Here is a 19,448-nt window from a genome sequence, read left to right as displayed (position 1 = left end):
GGACACTATATTGCTTTAGAATTCTTATTTTTAAATCTTTTTAATGTTTTTTTTTATTTATCTGCAAAGCACCATGATGAATGCCATCCAATTTCATTGTATCCTGTACAATGACTGAACAATGAATAAATAATTCTATTATATTCTAATGGAAACGCATCACCTGACCGCTCATTTACCGCGCAACCCGGAGCGCAGGCCCGAGCCCGTGTAAAATGATAGAAATTAAGACCGAACCTGACCAAACCCAGCCAAATCCGAAGCCAAATCCTGGATTCGGTGCCAGGATTCAGCCGAATATTGGGCCCGAATCTCCTGTTCCCTCTGTCATTAGTCAGAGATAATGTTGCATCTCAGTCAGCTCTGTCGGTTTCTTCCCTCCACAGCTGCAGTCTCATCTGAGGGATCAGCCTCTTAGGTTTTATCCCAAAGATACTTCAATCACAAGGACTCTCACCCTTCGCTGCTCACTTTCTCACTCTTTGCACTGTGTGCGCGCGCATGCGTGTGTGTGTGTGAGTAATAGATGGAAGTGGAGTTTAGTTTATCTGTGCTATCAGGGCCCTGCCTTTACACACTCAAAATATTAACATATAACACCTTGGAATCCTGATATGTGGTTGCTTGTTTGACTTTTTGCTTCCAAGGTGTTTTACTAATATTTTGATCTGATAGCACAGATAAACTAAACTCAACTTCCATCTATCACACACACCATTCCCGATCATTACACACATTTTGATGTATTTTGTGTGCCTGTGTTGGCAAAGCTCCGTGACTAGTAGTGGGACAAAAATGTGGCAGAATGAGTACGCGGGAGTCATTGTGCCGAATGCTGCTATTGCATGCTACATCGGCACGCTGAACTATTATAAAGAACACATAATGTAATGGAAATGAAGGCAAGAGAGATTTATTCTTTAGATTTTCAAGGCAGTGTTGAATGGAAAAAAAAACTTGAGAGAAGGTACAGAAGCGAACAATAAGGCAGAGGTTAACTCCCAGCAAAAAGAGAGGGATGAGGTATATCTAAAAACAACGAAGTAAGAGATGACAGAGTAGTATAAGAGGAAACACCAAACATTCTGGCCAAACCAAAAAAACACATTTACAAAGCTTCAATACTTTGTTACAAACAAAAAAAATGGGGGAGGGCGACATCACACATTTCTTGGCAGTGTTACAAATTAAAACCACAAGCAAAGTCTGGCATCAGACCAGAATTGTGTTGGATTTATAGTGCCCTGAACGACAAGTGGAACAATTCAACATGTATTAATTTCAAAAGGCTAAGAAATGCACAACTTTGTTAAACCGGAATGTGAACAATCAGAAAAAAAGCTGCCATTAGTCTCATCTTTAAATAACAATAAAACAATGATATTAATAATAAATAAAAAATAACATTATGATAAATAAAGATAATTCTCCAACCACTGCGTTTCCTATCATCCCACTGTTCGAATGGAAAGCTTCACAGACTGACCCCAAAACAGGTTTTGAGATTTATCATAACAATTATTCTTCTGGAAAAACTATTCAATTCAGCAGGTAGAACAAGAAAAATGAGAGCTGTCTGCCCGGACATTCTTGACTAAAATGGATCTTAATGCTATACTGTAGCATACATTTACACACACATTTTCAATAGCTTGTCAAAAACAAACCCTGTTTTTTCAACTTTTCTACACAGGAATAATGTAGAAGTCATTCTACTCAACTTTCAACTATTATCTTTGGTAAGAGGCAGTGTCAGAATAGGCAGACATTCTCACAATAATGTGTTGTTTCAGTTTTCTGATATTTGATTATTAATTCATATGCCAAACTATCTGTGATGCAAAACACAAACATACCTGTCCGACCTAAATATAACTGACTGACCTTTTCTGACAAAACTAAAAGGATACAATCAAGAAAATCATTTTAATATACAATTATCTTTCCAGTTTAAGGCTTTTCCTGACTGTGTAAAAACAGCACTATGTGGCCCCAGCACCTGAATAACCGTCACAACAGAAGGCACATTTAATATTTAATACAACAAATAGGGAAGGGCACTCAACTGAGGAACATTTTCTGAAATCTCATCTCTAGAAATGACATTGAACTGAAATGAAAAAAAAATCCTACAAACATTGATAAAATAAATATAAAGTTTTTCATAACTTACAACGTGACAAATAAGGCTGTGTTTTCCATATACACAATGTGCAGTGAAACACATATTGTATACTGTCACAAACAAAACAAACAATTATTTTTTTCCAGTTAGGACTCATGTGCAAGAATTGTGATCTTTATGATATTATTAGGACACTTGTGTGTATACATCCTTGGAGTGTGTCAATAAATGTATGTTTTGTCTTTGGATCAGGTCAGGTCCTTTGCAGCCAGTAGTGCAGAACATCAGTGACATGGTGCACTGCTGTATCTTCATTTGTAATATCATTTGTCAATGACACTCATTGACCAGTAGTCAACAGTATATCCAGTGAAATAAACTCTGAGCATATCAGTAGTATCTCCTTAGCAACGATTGTCACTGCTGCCACTTTTTCTTCTTCAGAAAGTTGACGTGAATGAAGACAGTATCCAGTCATAGGTTACCGCCTCTGTCAGTCATCAGGTATTACGGTTATGTAGCAGGAACCAGGGCCGGACCTTAAAGTGCTCTGGGTTGCCATGGTTGTGACCGTGGCGTCCGTGGTCATGTTGCAGCGGGCAGGTGACAAGGTCAACTGTGGCTGGGCCTCACCTGCCTGTTCCACATGCCACGTTTGGAGTGATAGTGGTGGAAGAAGTTCCTCAAGTAGATCCTCTCCACTTCCAGTCCTGCCTGGAGAATCCTGGAGCAGAGAGCAGAGGAGAGTTTGTTTACTTACATTTCATTTTGTTGTGTTCACAAATATCGATACTCAATGAAACAATAATCCTACTATCAATCAGAACTAATCAATTACAAAATAAGTATGCTACTTTGTTAAATGTATTTCTTTTTTTCTGTAACAGAGTAACAGCATATTTAACAGCTTGTTTCTACTTAATTTCTGGTTTTGAAATAATTGAAAGTGCACAATAAAAATGCAGGTGATGTAAAAGTTGAGTAAATGTAGGGGCACATTGTGACAAATGGGCAGTCACCTAAATGTACTGTAAAAGAAAAGGTAGGCTAATAAATCTTGCTGTATCATTCGTTATCATTAAGGTACCCACTTTGGAATCCACTGCTTTATTGAAATAATAAAAAAAAAACCAAGTATACTCTCACACTGTTAAGCATCATCGGTCTGTCATGTTCAATGCCTTCCAGAGCTTATTTTGTAATGTCTCCATCTGCTACAGTCAGTGTTTACCCACGCTTCCCAGAGTTATGTTAAACAATCAGGAACATGCATGAACTTGTTACACTTGGTCCGTGCAAGTGGAGAGACCATTATCACATGTCAGTAACAGCAACATACTGAGTAGCAACAGCTACTTTAAAATGTTTTTAAAACTGTTTTTAATAAAATATAATGAAATTGCAAATAGAGGAAATAGACAAAAAAAACTGGGGAACAAACAAGTCTATCCATTAAGTAACATTTCGGAAGGGAGGACAAACCTGTCGAGGAGCTCCCAGTCTTCTCCTCCCCAGCGGTCTGTGAATTCCCTGGTGTTCATTCCTCCCACTGCGTCCAGATCGGACTTGTAGATCCCCAGCAGGCCAAAGCCATTGACCTCCCAGTAACCTGCAACACAGATGGTTATGGCCACATTTTCATTAAAATATAATGTTGCTTACATCCACACTTCTTCTGAAAATGCAAAAAGTGCTTCAATTTTAGGGGCTTACCGTGATCAATGCCTTTGTTTTAATATCATATCAATGTCAGAAAAACACGACTTTTTATAAATCTACACCTGCCACTCGTTACAACCTGGTAAATCTGAGTGTGTGTGGCTGTAGGCAATAAACTGTTAATCCAACATGTCAATGCAAGAATGAAGACATGAGCTTGAAGGTTTCTGCTTAGATTCCCACTATGGCTGGGGTCACATATCTTGCTCTTCCAACGACTGAGTCTCCGAATTGACAAAGAAGCAGTGGAAGAGTGAGCTTCTTAAGTCGGGTCAGTAGTAACACAAAGAAAAAAGAAGGGGAGCCTTGATGCAGGAAAGTGAGAAAATGTGCAATAATCATCATGTATAATCAACATAAATAGGCATGTGCAGGCAAAAACAACACAAAAGGGCTTGCAATGGCTACTAAACTGGTTAAACCAAACCAACCATTGAATGGCTCTTTTCCTTTTCCTTTTTACTGTTTAAAGACTAAATCCCAGAGCTATCTTCTGTCGTGTGTCTGTCACCCTTTTTACTGTACATCTAACAGGGATCCTACACTCCTACATCCTACACAAGAATTTCTCACCAATTTAACATCTTCTTAGTCATGTTACAGAACTCAAAATTGGGGTATTTTTGAGTAAATTACAACATTGTTCTAAGCTTCAAACTACTGCTATGAAAACACTCCATTAAAAGACTTCTGATAAATATGACTGAAGTATTAAAGTTTTAGCGCTACAACAAAAATGTTTATAGGGTTAGGGTTAGGGTTAGTAACAACCTTCAAAAAGGAACTATGGTCACATTAAAATAGAACTAAAGATGGGTGTATCTGCGCCTACCTCTGGCATCTAATGGCGTAGCCCCGCAGTCCAACCTCAGGACTATTGGAGCAAAGGCCATGTATCCCTCCACGCAGTGCTTCCTGATTGAATCGATGATAGATGGAGGGAAGTGTATGTGGAGATCACAAAGAAACACAATGCTGTGGTCATCCTGAGGGAGAATAAGGAGGGAAAAGTATAAAAGAGATGTACGGTATTATTACTGTCTTCACACATCTGTCACTTCATCTTAAAGCTTTATTGCCAAGTGATGTAGCAATACTCACATTTATAAGGTTGATACCTGCTTGCAGACCGGCAGAGCGCTCAAAGTTCCCGCTTAGCTTTACATACTGGTACCTGATAAATTTCACAGGCATAATTATAGTACATACATATCCTGTGTGATGAGTTTTAATAACCTCAGATTCAGTGTAAAAGTGAAACACACACACACACACACACACACACACACACACACACACACACACACACACACACACACACACACACACACACACACACACACACACACACACACACACACACACACACACACACACACACACACACACACACACACACACCTGGGGAGTGAGGATTTCTGTAGAGCCTTCCTCACATCCATGTCAGTGCTGTTGAAGTCAGCGATGATGAGATTGAAGTTGGCGTCTCCAGTTTTTCTGAACAGTTGTTCCATGTCTACAATCAGCTGCTGCACCCACCGAGCCTGGTTTTTCACTGAGAATTGTGCAGACAAATGATCAATTATTAAGGTAATGCATAAATAGACAAAATGGGAAAAAAATATAAAGAACAAATGCACTGTCACACTGAATGGATGCTCAAAAAAAAAAAAAAAAAAGGGATTTATCTATTATTTGTAGAACAATGACATTTTCACATTACAGTTTAATCAACTAAATCAGTGTGCAGACACATTTTTCTTAGTACAATTGTATAAACACACAAAAAAACTTCCTTTTGACATGTCACTTTTAAGATCTTGTCCCAGGAGGACTTTGTTTGTTCCTAAAACATTTCAGGGACTGGCTGATTTGGATCCTTCCCAAAAAGTGTTTTGCAAAAAGTCCACTGAGAGCTGAGTCTTTATACAGCTCTGAATCTGGCACAGATGGTTACATAAAAAACACATATCGGAGGCCTTTCTTTCTTTGATTAATGATGAAATACTGACAAGGACTCTGCGGTTGAGACATGCCTATTAATGTCAATATTACACCTTCTACAGGAGAGTTGAAGAAGTAAATGCTGACATATTAATGTCGTCTGTCATCAATTATGGTGAAATGTTATGCGTCTTAACTTTAACACCTGAGTACATTGATGATGAATGTTTTTGTGAATAGCAATAATCCAACACACAAAAAGAAGCCCAGCATAGGACAAAGGAACCACATGAGTTGGTGAATGTAATGGCTGTGATGAGCTAGGTTAAAGGTGGATGTACCTGGTACTATGAAGTGGACAGTGGCAACAGGATTCCAGCGGAAGCCCACCGGGTTACACAGCACCAGCTGAGGTTTCGGCCGTTGGAAATTCAAGTCCTTGCTGCGTTGCCTGCTGTGGCGATTCAGAGTGTAGATGTAGTATGACAGGCGCAGCAGCTGGCCGTTCACATCTTTCAGCTCCAGCTCCAGAAGGTAGCGGCTGCCTTGGAACCCGTCCATGCGCTTCACCACGTTAACCACACGGGACAATGTAAACCGCCTGCAGGACAGAGAAATTCAAAAAACACAGTGAAATGTGCTTCAAAACAATTATGCAATCTATTCATATGATTGTACTTGCTAATAAATTATATTGGAAGTGTTATTGATTCCAAGATGTGACATACTCAATCAATAACTAGTGCCAAGCGTTCATGATTGACATGCCGGCATTCGTTTTTTAGTTAGGTCAGAGGTTTCCAAACTATGGGTCGGGACCCCGCCAAGCAGTTCCAAGATAAATTCAAGCCTTTGCAAGATGATAAACAGGAAACATGTAATATGTTTATTTTCTAAGGCTTCTCACTAAACTTTGTGACTTTTCTAGACCTCTTTAGGTCAGTAAAATTATTCAAATTTATCATTTTGAGAAGGCCAGCTTACATGATAACCAGAGAATTATGTTTTACTTTTTACCCATTTTAGATATTATGAAGAAAAAAAACGTGTGTTAAAATTAGGCCGATTCCTGCCATAAACGCATTTCATGATTCAGGTGATAAGTCACGGATGCATATACAAATACAGTACTTACCCGTGGTGCTTTTCATTGAGCTGCTCCATAAAAGCGTTGACCATGGGCAGAGCGTCACTGGAGTGGAGAAGCAGGTTGCCTGAGATGTTGCAGCGCAGGTCGATCCAATCTGATCGACGTGCTTGAAAGTCCAGGTGGCTGACCTGGAAGGTCTGGCTCCAGTTGACCTCGGGGTCAAACACCGGCGCAGGGGTAAGGTCCTCGTCATCCGCACCTTCAAAGTCAACTCCTGGTCCCCACAGAGAGTCTCTTGCACCCTCGCGTCTGTAATAAACCTTGCCTTCTTCCCTCGCTTGGTCCTCCACTTCTTTCATATCCGACTGCTTTTTGTCCATTTTGCCCTTAGCGCTCAACTTTTCTCTGCGGATGCCATTTCCTAGATCCTGTAGAGGCATTTTCATCCCTATCTCCTCATCCCTGAGGTGTTTTCTGGTACCTGGGTCCCTCTGATTTAGCCTCCCTACTGGGCGGCTCATGTCTCTCTTGGGAGTGGCAAAACGCTTGGTGGTGGCTGGCTGGAGGTCTCCGATTACAAACCTCCGCTGCTTGGCAACTGTGGGGTCTTCAGGCAAAGCAGCATTCCTCTCTAGAGGTTGAAGCTTTGAGTGTTTGAGTCTCTGGATTTGGGTATGGTTAATTCCACGGGACCTCTGGATATAATGCTGTTTAGAATTGAGCTGCTCTGACAGGACTGCTGGTCGTTCCTTTGCTTTAAGCTGCTCTCTGTCCACTGGTCTCACAGCGGCCTCTACTGATTTGGGCTTTTGTCTCTTTGCTGGTCTTAACTTTCTTTTTGGTTTTATCTGTTCTGCTTCTTTAACCAGACCCTCTAGCTTCATCTCTGTCTGGTTTTGTTGTGGGGACGGGTGATGGTTTGAGACTTGTGCTGACTGCGGAGGCTCAGCTGGTTTCTGTGGCTGTGGCTGTGGCTGTGGCATACGCTCTTCCCCGTGCCTCCTCTGCAACTCATCTGTGTGAGGCTGCAACTCATTTATGTGCAGTCTTGTGTCAGAGGTGTTCTTCAGCGTGTTGTTAGTTTCTTGCGTGACTAAGGAGAAGAGTTTGCGCCTGCGTCTCTGAGCATAATCATCATAATCATCACCATAGTCTGGGAAAAGGGCGTTGTGCACCTGGCCCGGCCTGGCTTCCTTTTCTCTTTGATAGGCTTCATTGTCAAACTCATCCTCCTCATCGAGCACTGATTTCCTCCTCTCGAAACCAAAATCTAACAGAAAAGGAGAGTGTTATGGAATGACTATACAAGTAACTTAATTTATTTTTAAAGTAAAGAAAAGAAAAGCACAAAATACCTCGTCCTGTGTTTCCTATTCCCTGCATATCAGGACGGTCTAATCTCATGTACCTAGAGAAACCGAACCTGAAGGACACAATTACGCAGAAGATTTAGAAGAAATTAATGTTACATTAATATCACAAATCAGTTTTCAGATGGGACTCTCACTAAAAAATAAAAAAACAAAACATTTTCATCTTCCGCTGTGAAAAGATTCTCAGTAGATTGAAGGGTACAGCTCCCTCTGATGTTAGTACTGTAAACATACTTCTAATTCTAGTTTGGCCTACTGTATGTAATTTCATTTAGTAGAGAATGTCACAATAAGTGTTAGGACATATGGACCTATAATTTATTTGTCATGTTTATCCCTGGTGTCTTACATCTTCATGTAGTAGGGGCTTTCGGGGTAGAAGCAGCTGCTCTCCGTCTCCATGTGTGTAAGTCGGGTGTAGTCATTGGGGTGGATGTAGGACATGTGGACCTGGGGAGATGAAATGAAACGCTGGTAAAGCTACAAGAGCTTGCTGATGAATCATGAGACCTTGAATAATATCCGACCCCCGTGCACAGGGATCCAACAGGTGTGTTGAGAGCTGAGATAAAAAGATCATGTTTTTAGTTTGATGTATACCAGATTTTAGAATTGATGTGAAGTAAGATGGATATTAAAATAATTACAGCATACTCCCTCAGCTTAACAGGTACAAACAGCTAGCCTGGTTGTGTCCAAAGGTAGAAAAATCTTTTAAAAGGTCACTAATTAACACCTTATAACTTTTGGGGTTATTTAATCTGCACAAAAAACAATGTGTAAAAAAACAATATGTTGGGTTTTTTTTTGGGGGGGGGGGGAATTGGCTTATGTACAGACATGTGCAACATCCTGGAGTTTTGTTCTCACTAGGACGTTGCTGGGAAACCAACACTTCAGGAAGTCAGCACAAAGTTACAAATAATGAAACTGAGATTGTAGATTTAACGGAGTGAAATCAGAAGCTGTGCTACTAAATGTTTACTAACTTGGTGCAGAATGTCTTGATCCTCTTTAAATTGGTCCTCAGAGGTCATTATGTATGCTGGCATAATTTAGATTCTTGCTGATTAGAACACTGCTCAGCACAACAGGCCCGAATTTAAAAACAAAATAATAGAGGTCCATGAAAGATGGAAAAGCTCCCTGTGTCACTCTGGAGCAACATAAACAAGAACAACTGCTTCCTCAGTGTTATCCCAACACTGTATTCAGAGCCTGTTTTGTGTGAATGATGAGCTCTGAAGAATAATGTGGGCTGGAGCTCAACCAGCAGAAATGTAAGTGAAATAAACAAACTGCATAAATACATACAAACTGCAGTCCTTGGTAGCGGATGAGAGGAAAGTCTTTTATTGTGTAGCTGGGTTTGTACGAGCAGTCAGGCAGGACATCTTGTAGGAACTGGCTGTTTATCAAAGGCACTGCAAACAAAAACAACACACAGATGTGAGATAAGATTACAAGTGCACTGAGTAGAAGGAAATAAGTTGCACAATACTTGCAGACGATGGTAGGAAACAGAGGATGAGGTGATTCATCTGCTGTGTTACAAAGAAATAGGGCAACAGAGAGAGGTCTCTCACCTTGGTAGAGAGTGTCTCGCGCGTCTTCCCTCAGCATGTCTGCTGCAACATTCTGCTGTTTTGTGGGGGTGTGCTGGTGGCTTGCAGCCGTCTGTGGTATGTGGGCTACGTCACTCATTAACAAAGCCGACTCGTCTGTCGGACAAAGGACATTAGTAATGCAGTGCTCTGTATTTATTGTTCAACAAAACCACTGACTTGATATGCATATTTGAGCATCTTTGCAGAAAAATAACGGCAAACCATTTTGGATTATGGAACACTGTGATGGAGATTCACTCTGAACTCTAGACTAATAAAGACTCACTGAGTGATGTATTTTTTGAAGCAGCAGGAACGATGTGCGGGTTTTTGTGTACTTACTAACATAGAGGGAGATGTGATTGGATTCAATAACCCGGAAACTAAAGCCTTGGTCCAGGAGCTGCCACTGTGTGAAAACCAACACGAAGAACTTCATGTCTCTTCCACTTTATTACTCACATTGCACACGAACACGAGCACAGACCGGACATGAAAGTTGGAACCAATGAAGTGAGACAAAGAATGCAGAAGGGGACTTGTCTATGACGGCTGAGTCCAACTACTTACTGCCACCTCCACATGGTCAGTCCCTCTGCCGTTTTGCTTGTGGATGACTTCAAAAAAGTACCTCCTCTGAGCAGACAGCCTGTCAGACAGCAAAGGTTCATCAGTACTACATTATAATCACATCAGACAAAACCTAAACTGTTTCGCCAGAGAAATACAAACATGTGGCTTTAAGCACAGGATCTGTGTAGGTCCTGACTTGCTTCACTGCTCTTCCATTTTTCCTTATCCAAATCAAATTTGTGATATGGAGCTATTTAAATAAAATTGACTTGACCACATACAGTATAGGCTGCAGCAACTCCCACGGTCAGCTAAAGATCTGTGCATCAGTCTCTTTTTTCTTAATTTAAAAAAAATAAAAATAACAATACTTGCAACCTCAAAAGGTCCCCTCTTGAGGTTGATCAAGCAGATATGTTATTATCATTTTTTATTATTAGGTTCATTGTTGGTAATAAATAGTTTTTTTTTATCTGACTATATTCCTGCAAATGTTGACTCATTTCATTGAAACCGAAACTACTGGCAACATACAACATTTCAACAACTATTCAAACACACTTGTTAAAATCCAAATAAATCAGTACAATCTAGGTCAACAGACATGTACATTGACTAAGCGTTGATCATAATTGCTGATATTTACATTTTCTCGTGTTCGTGTCAACTCTGGTCTACATTACGTAGCAAACAAAACTTCCTGCCCAGTTACAGTAAACCAAAGCCCACACATATTTGTATAGTCAGATTTTTTCCAGCAGTCTGTGTCATAATGGAAATGTTTAGATTTACCGTATCAACAACATATACATTTTTACATAGAAATGCTCATGCTTAGATTAGACCTGCCTACGTTTATGCATTGGTTTCATGTGATTAAAAGGGTACTCCTGAAATTAAGTTTTGCACTTCTATAAAAAGTAGGGGACTTGCAAGAGACAGATTAAAAAAAGAATTGACAATAAAGGTGCAGCAGAGGTTGTGATATCCTGACTTTTAGTTCCTTGTATGAATCATTTTTGTTGTTGCTAAAGTTAGGACAGTTTGGGTTATTTTGACTGAGAGATGTTGGTCTGTTTTGTTTCATATGAACTCCGTTCATGGGTTTGAAGTGTAGGACAAAGGTGACATCCCATATAATGGTGCACCGATCAGAACTTTGCTGAGGCAGATGCCACAGGCAGTTAAATCTGAACACACACACACACACACACACACACACACACACACACACACACACACACACACACACACACACACACACACACACACACACACACACACACACACACACACACACACACACACACACACACACACACGCCAGTGTTAGCCAGTCGGCTAATTGTCAACTGTACGATACTGTATGTTACTAATAACATCCAGTATACTGTATATATACACTATATGTTGACAGTAGATGTTAACTCACCAAACTGGTTTGGAGGTCTGACTGGCATACTTCTCAAACTCGCCCGGAGCTGTCCATTCTGTGCCAGTCTAGAAAAAGAAAGCCCACATGCTAACAAATATTACAGAGTATTAGGTATAAGGTCATGCAACTTGAGAAGATGACAGATGTGCGAACCTTTCCAACCCATGCCAATAACTGCAAGTTAAGGGGAGAGTCATCTGTGCTGAGCCACAATTCAGAGTTGTCATCAGAGCTCAAAGCAAACACAAACTCTCCTGAGAGACAAGCAGAAAAAAGGAGACAAGGAGATAAAGAGACCGATTGAGGGAGATGTATTGCATGCGTGCACTCAGTGACAGACAGGTAAAAAGTATTTGCTGTACCGTCAGTATATGGATGTAGATAACCAAATATCCTGAGCCCGTAGTTTGTCCACTGAGGAGAGACGGCCAGCTTCTGCACTGTAGTCCTGGACTGAAAGAGCGAGGAAAGGGAAACACCGAGAATCAGTTACAATGTTTACTCAAAGTGAGACTACAGCTTGAGCCCAAGGACATGAGGATCTAGCACTTGGATGTAGAATGCACCTCTGAGTGACAACAGTGTGTGTGTGTGTGTGTGTGTGTGTGTGTGTGTGTGTGTGTGTGTGTGTGTGTGTGTGTGTGTGTGTGTGTGTGTGTGTGTGTGTGTGTGTGTGTGTGTGTGTGTGTGTGTGTGTGTGTGTGTGTGTGTCAGAGTGTGTGCTGGGATGTCTTTGCACCATGAATGCCTGCACAGCATTTCACAGTAATCCATCCAATAGTTGCTGGGAAAAGAAATGGTGCACCGACCACCATTACCATTCCTAGAGCCATCAATTAACCATGATTAAATGGAAACTTAGTGAACTGAGAACATAAGTGTTTGACTCACATGAGGATACAACGGGTAGTGCAGGTTCTTGCAAAGGTCAGCTGTAGAACTGCCACACCAGTCCTCAAAGACGTGCAGATTGGCCTGTCCCTTATACTGCAGGAAGTAAAGAGAGAGTGAGGACGATGTTAAGAATACACTGGTGTTTTTGCCGCAGTCAGTCAGCAGTGGGACAATTAACCATCTGGCCTCAGTACTTTGCAACCTAAAACCAACAAATACAGACCTCCTTAAATACCACTTGACAATACAATGGCAGGACTACTGGTTTCAACTGTCACCCGATTCCAAATATCCACCCCACTTCCTGCGTACAGACAAGTCTTATTTAAAGAGTCTGTTCATCAAAATTACAAAACATTACCTCTAGTGGTATCTAGCCAGGCACCTAGTTTTGGTTTGATTTATTTGCTCAGGTTTTAAAATACCCAGCTCAGAGATTTCTGGCCTTCTCCCAGTTCTATGGAGGTGAATGGAATTTCGTTTGTGGTGCTCAAAGCACAAAGTTACAATTCACTTCACAGAAATCCATTATTCTAGAATAATCCACAAATTTGATTGTGAGGGAATTTTATTAATGTCATTTTTCAGTTTGTTTGAATTAGGGTGGTGACAAAAACCTCAAATATCTCCCAATCTCTGCAAATGATGAAACCAAAACTATTTGCAAAGCTGGAAACCACTAGAGGTTAAAGGAAATACGAGATATGAGACATATCACGCTCATTGTAAGGTTCATACTTTCTCATCAATTCTCATATTGTCTGTCAGAATTTACCTGTATTCACCTTCTGTCTGAAATGCTCCGTTTTAGCGCCTGTCTCTTTAAGGCCCCCTCCTGAAAAACCTCAATCTGCTCTGATTGATTTGCGAGAACAATATGGCGCACCTTTGCAAAGTTAGTTCTCAAGCCTTGGGTGGAGATACTCAGATGGGGGCTGGTATATTCTAATGAGCCTAAATGTGACATAAGAAAAGGGAACCAAATCTGAATGGCTTGTTGAATCCCATGTCTTCTGATCTAGGCATCAGACAAAAAAACTGACTGGAATGTCTTATTTCACAGTTTGTGGGTTGGAAGGCACTCCACATACCAAAATGTATGTGCACAAGCACTGGAAAAGAGAGTTTTTCATGACATGTCCCCTTTAATTGAGTAATTATGTTCCATTTGTTATTTGGGTAAGTTGATCTTTTAAGTACGATATATGTATACAGGGGTAAAGGGGTGGATCACAGGAACTGTTTGACAATGGAAATAGCTGTGAAATTGCTTTTTCCCCCGCCTCCAATCGCTTCGATGAAAGTCTGCAGGAAACACACGCACGTAAAAGAAGGAGCAATTGAGTTTCAGCAGGGGCCCAGATGTCCTGTAAACATACACCTCTGTGACATCTGTCTGAGAGCCATGTTATCGGATCTGTGAGTACCGATTGCAGCACGGGGGCAGAATAATGCAGGTACTGTAAGAGCCAAAGCCTCGGTATTACCAGTCCAATAGTTCATCAAATTTAATTAGTGGTCAAGCTAAACGCTCTGCTGTCATCAGCACAGTTAGTTAAAGGTTAGCGAGACCCAGGCTGTAAAATAATGACCCAAAGGTGCTTCACAGGCTCAGTGCTGCAATCATTCAACAAGCCTCTTTGCCTCTGTTTTCACGTCTGTGATCAGAGGCCACTTGACTAAGAGTCCGAGGAGCCATATGCTGTCAAGCTAAAAAACAAACAAAAAAATATAAATATATATATAAATATATAAATGTGACGGTATTTCCACTACTTTTTTACTTTTTATAGCCCAAACAACTGATCAATTAATTGAGAAACTTTTCAGCAGATGAATCAATAATGGCAGAACAACTATTCTGGAAATGAAAGTGAAAAAACATTTATAGTAGAGCCAGACACAGCAAGAGCTTTCCCCAAACTTGAAACATCAGGTGCAAGCAACTGGTCAAAGCACAGCGCTGCTTAATATAGTGGAAACATGATGCAATGGAGAAGCTGCAGACGCAAACTCTGCTGCAGGAAACTGTACACACAGGCAAATGAACAAGAGGTGGGAGGGAATTGGGCAGGCCGCGGCAGGTATTCAAAGTTCAAAAGAGGTGTGACAGAGTGTTTAGGCATATGGGCACTGTGAACACACACAAACATACCTCTGCTTTCCAGGTTTGTGGAGTGAAGCTGGACCTCCAAGCAACTGAATCCTCCACTGGGTTTGGTTGATGGTCCCTTCTGACCTGGAAAACAGAGTCTTATTATTTTCTCCATACCCTACCAGCACAACCACACACACCCTTGTTCCACCATGTAGCGTCCTTACCCTTTCGTCAACTATGGCTTTCCTCCAGCTGCTACCGTCAGCGTCAGGATTCATACCTGAGGAAGTAGGTGAAAACAAATCAGCTGACAGGCAAATATGCCTCGACTATGCACAGATGTGGCAACACTGTCACAAGGGCGATTTAAAGAGACGGATCAGCGTGTTTGAAAAAGAGTGAGGCGGGGAGGTCAGATTGTAGTTTTACACTCAGAAGGAAGTCCCGTCTCACACTGGGTAATCAAACTTCCTGCCCTTTGTGTTATTTACACCTCAGCTTACCTTCTGTTGAATTGCACTCACACCCAAGTATAACATGGAAAGAAATCTCAAGGAGGTGGAACGGATTGTAAATCCAGCCCTGGCTTTCTACTTACTTTGCAATTCAAATGTATTTTAATACAGTAATAGCATGTGGCTCAACCACTTGATAACAGGTCACGTACTTCGGGTGTTACCAGAGTTCCAGATTTTCTTATACATGCCGTTTTATCCATTTATTGTGGGCTTGTGTTGCACGAACAATGGAGCCCAGTGTCCCAACGGAGTCCAACCCACTACCTGTTCCAATTCAATGCTGATGACCACTGAATGTAACTTATCTTACTCACAGCCTTCAATGCTATGGCACTCGTGTGTTGGCAAACTGTCTCTGGCACTCTGGCAGAGCAGATGCAGACATTTTATTCCTTCTAACCTCTTCTGTCATCTTTCAAATTATAGGGTAGTGTCAGTGTGTATTTTAAAGGAGGAGTGTATATATTTTTTTCATGAGCTTGTGGTGTCAGCGAGTGAATTGGGATTACAGTCCCTGTGGACTCTGCATCTGTCATTATCACCAGGGTGGAGCTCTCCAAACACACACCCTTGAGACATGTGGGCCAATTTTGGCAACACACGTAATTCTAGAGTGGAGGTTAAGAAAAGCAAGAGAGGAATATTTTTATCTTCATCTGCACTCATCCAGTCTTCCTACCTTCCCTTCTTCTTCTTCTGTTGTTGCTTTTTTGTCACAATATTCACCACCGCATTTGTTTAATTCATTTGTTTTCTTATTCTGTCATCAAATTCAATCATTTCAAAATGAGTCAGTGCTTTGTCTGGTGAAATTCAAAGCTGATATGTTTCAGTTGATAGAAAGAAAATTGCTGCAGGGCTTTACAGGCTTTCAGCCTTCAAAAAGGGGGAAACAATGCCATTCTAAACAATGAAGAGACTGAAGGTTTTTCCTGTGGCTATTGTATTAATGTGACATTTTGGTTTATTCTGTCTATTTTGGCACAGCTAATCTCCTGAAGTAGTCACATAGATATTTCTACTGGACAATTTGTTAGAAGTTAGTGTTAGAAGGATTTTAGACAAACACTGTTGCACTTGTATGTAGAGTTCAGGGGAAGTAGCATACTGCAGACAGTGTAATGCCAAAGGTTTTTCACAGTAAGCATTAGAGACAGGCTGGTGTAAAGTACTTATTAACATTAACTGAACTACTACAGTTTCTTCTATAACAAAGGATTATTCAAAAATGTGGGAGAAGTGCCCAATAGAAGGGATCACCACACAAAAATATCACCTGCCCACACATGCAGCCATTTCTCCATTGGGACATTTATTAACTGCAGCTCTTCATACGTTATCTATGTTCTTAAGTGCCTGTGTGGCCTACATGCGGGAAAAACAAGCAGTCCCTTAAAGGCCCATCTGCAGAGCCGAGCCTAACAGCACTCCTGTGGTAACCTGTAGCGACAGTCTTAATCTTTCAATTTCTTCTCTGCAGTTTGTAGGTGATGAACAGGTTTCTGCTCTGCGGCACAGGAGGAAACTGGTACAACTGGACTCACTGAGCCCAAGAGAAAAGAATAAAGACTAGACTTGTTCTTTTTTATACTGTAGTTTTATGATGAACCAATGGATTTACTTTCACTCCCTTTTATGCTCCTTTTGAGTTTTGTGTCTCATGGTTATATAAAAAGGTTCACACAGGCTGACTGTAGGATACTGGTGTGTGTGCACAAGGTACAGTAGAACAATGAGCTAGTGTTTAGACCAGTGGTGAAAGTTAAAAGATGATGAAAGGATGATGCACTTATGAAGAGTAATGCGTAAAACTGGGGTAGGCAGGTTTTGTTTTAGCGTCACTGGGCAAAAATTCCATAAAAAAAAAAAAACTTTCAGCATATTGTAATTCAAGTGGTCTGAGAGAAAACTAGACTTCTGCACCTCCTCTTGGTTTCCATGTTTTAGAAAATCTAGCCCGTGTCCGGAGACTTGGGGCAATCACAGGTAATTTCAGAAAGAGGGCGTTCCTATTGGCTGTTCTACAAAAGTGAAGGGAATTTCAATCGAGGCAGTTCAAAACTGAAGCAACACTGCATGGTATCACTTCTGGTGCACTTTTTTGACACATTTGTCACCACAAACACTTGGAACATGCTGACTGCATATTCTTACGTGTCCAAATCTGTCATACTTCTATTACACATTTAGATCTTGACATTGCTCTTTCAGCTCTGTGTGAAGGCTATATGGGGTTCTTCCCTTGACAGAAGTCCCACTGTGTTGAGGGGGCTACAGCCCAGGAATGTGTAGATAGACGAACCCTGTAATGTAGGTCTCTTTAGGCATGCGTTTACACGTCAGGCTTTGTTCAAAGTGTGTGTGTTTTCATGTGTTGTTACTTCTCTCTCATAGCCAGACACCAACCTGACTATTTTCACTGTTTTCATCTCCATACACGCCAGGGTGGTGACACCCTGATGTTATACTTGGGTGTGAGTGCAATGCAACAGAAGGTAGGTAAGCTGAGGTGTAAATAACGCAAAGGGCAGGAAGTTTGATTACCCAGTGTGAGACAAGGCTTCCTTCTGAGTGTAAAACTACAATCTGACCTCCCCCCATCTCTCTTTCAAACACACACACTGATCCATCTATTTAAATCGACCTGTTGTCTCACCTGCTGTAGGCTCATGTTTCCAGTGCAAATGCATTCAGCATGATTCATGGAAAGTTAAAGTAAGACGTAAAGACGTAAATATATTGCTGATAATGCTCACGCAGAGATTTACACAGAACATCTGTGGTACTTCATATTACATTGACAGTTATCTAAAAATATTCTACTTTGTGGAATTCAACATAGCCCACAATCAGTGAAAAAATAATTAAATTTGAATCCAACACAACATTCCTGCAATAAATAGGCTAGTACTTTTGTGTCATTTCAAATATTACCAACTTTATTGTCCACATCATGAAAAATTGTCTTGGCAACACCACACAGCATATGTGATCATTTATGAAGCTGCGTTTTGTTGTGTGGAAATTACCTGCATTTTTTTTTTTTTTTAAAATTGGTGCTCCTCTATATTTAGAAATGAAGTGGACAAATATCAGAAAACAGCTTTGTAAATGCAATCCACAACACCACTATAAAAGTACAGCTTCAAAAAAAATAAGCCAAGGAAATGGGTGAAAACAAAGTTGTCTCAATAAGTGAACATCTTAAGTAACATAAGAAAGTTATTGTTACACAGATTATTTGGATATTGCACAAGTTGACGCCTTACATTTGACTGCAGCCTAATCCTTCTTCATTCATCATGCTTTTTACTTGCTCACTTTCCATCAGCTACAGGTTGTTTATTAGATCTAAGCACACAGTCTAAAAATCTAAATGATGCATTACTTCAACAAATGTTTAACAGTGTGTACCACTGTCCGTACTGGCAACCACATACTCACTGGTATCACTGCTCCATGCTTTTGCAGCAACCATCTCATGATAGACGGCCACAACTCCGACCAGCAGAATCGCCGCGAACAGAAGATATTTGCTGTTGCGCCTCAGTTTCTTCAAGGGAAAAAACGCCGCGATCATCTTGGCTCTGGGGCGAAAGCTCCTGCCCAGTAATTCATCGGTCGGGTCACCCGCTTTGTCATCAGGAGGGGACCGACCCTACCGCGAGCCCGTCCGTCCGTCCGCCACCCACCGCTGCTCCCAGTGGGTGTGCACTACCGGCGCCCTGGATATAATCCCCAGTGCGCGCGGCCCCTGGTGGCTCTCATGCCGTGAAAAATCCCACCATGACTTGAGGTAGCCGGTAATCTAAAAACGTTCAAGAGGACTTCGTGCAGCTTCTTCTTACGTAGCGCTGCCGTCCTGAGTCTCCGGACCTCTGCTCCGGCTAGTTCAGCATTTCAGAGCACATGAAGCCGCACAAACAACGAAGTGAACAGTGAAATCTCACACCAATTTTGCTCCACATAACTTCATGAGGGCAGACAAAAGATGCGTGAAAAGATCGGAAGAAAGACCGTTTTGCCTTCAAAATAAAAGCATAATTGTGTTATAGTGGCGAAAAAGAAATCA

The 19,448-nt window shown here is 41.1% G+C and overlaps 2 protein-coding genes across 2 annotated transcripts in view; both read right to left on the bottom strand.

The window, feature by feature from the left end:
• Nucleotides 1–897: 897 nt before the first annotated feature.
• Nucleotides 898–19,354, bottom strand: b4galnt3b (beta-1,4-N-acetyl-galactosaminyl transferase 3b). Its single transcript, XM_028585436.1, has 20 exons — nt 18,821–19,354; nt 15,083–15,138; nt 14,916–14,999; nt 12,758–12,853; nt 12,229–12,319; nt 12,020–12,120; nt 11,864–11,931; nt 10,429–10,507; nt 10,201–10,267; nt 9,838–9,972; nt 9,566–9,675; nt 8,601–8,701; nt 8,234–8,301; nt 6,924–8,148; nt 6,130–6,389; nt 5,246–5,399; nt 4,946–5,018; nt 4,677–4,830; nt 3,608–3,734; nt 898–2,849 (listed from the first exon to the last, which is right to left on the bottom strand). The coding sequence occupies exons 1-20, from the start codon at nt 18,954–18,956 to the stop codon at nt 2,738–2,740; spliced, it is 3,297 nt and encodes a 1,098-aa protein (XP_028441237.1). The 5' UTR covers nt 18,957–19,354; the 3' UTR covers nt 898–2,737.
• Nucleotides 5,226–19,448, bottom strand: part of fkbp4 (FKBP prolyl isomerase 4) — a 30,769-nt gene continuing 16,546 nt past the window's right edge. Inside the window, exon 12 of the transcript XR_003693162.1 lies at nt 5,226–5,245. The gene's annotated coding sequence lies outside the window, so the exon portion shown is untranslated. The remainder of the gene's footprint in view (nt 5,246–19,448) is intronic.

This window comes from Perca flavescens, chromosome 8 (genome assembly GCF_004354835.1).
Source record: "Perca flavescens isolate YP-PL-M2 chromosome 8, PFLA_1.0, whole genome shotgun sequence".
Lineage (NCBI taxonomy): Eukaryota > Metazoa > Chordata > Actinopteri > Perciformes > Percidae > Perca > Perca flavescens.
The sequence above is the reverse complement of the archived record's forward strand: the minus strand, read 5'-3'. Positions and strand labels throughout refer to the sequence as shown.

Excerpts from the sequence above, each read along its gene's own strand:
- b4galnt3b (XM_028585436.1), bottom strand. The coding sequence starts at position 18,956 with ATGATCGCGGCGTTTTTTCCCTTGAAGAAACTGAGGCGCAACAGCAAA. Across the intron at positions 12,121-12,228 it reads TCTACATCCATATACTGACG|GAGAGTTTGTGTTTGCTTTG; the intron begins GTACAGCAAATA and ends CTTGTCTCTCAG. Across the intron at positions 5,019-5,245 it reads CAGAAATCCTCACTCCCCAG|GTACCAGTATGTAAAGCTAA; the intron begins GTGTGTGTGTGT and ends GAAATTTATCAG.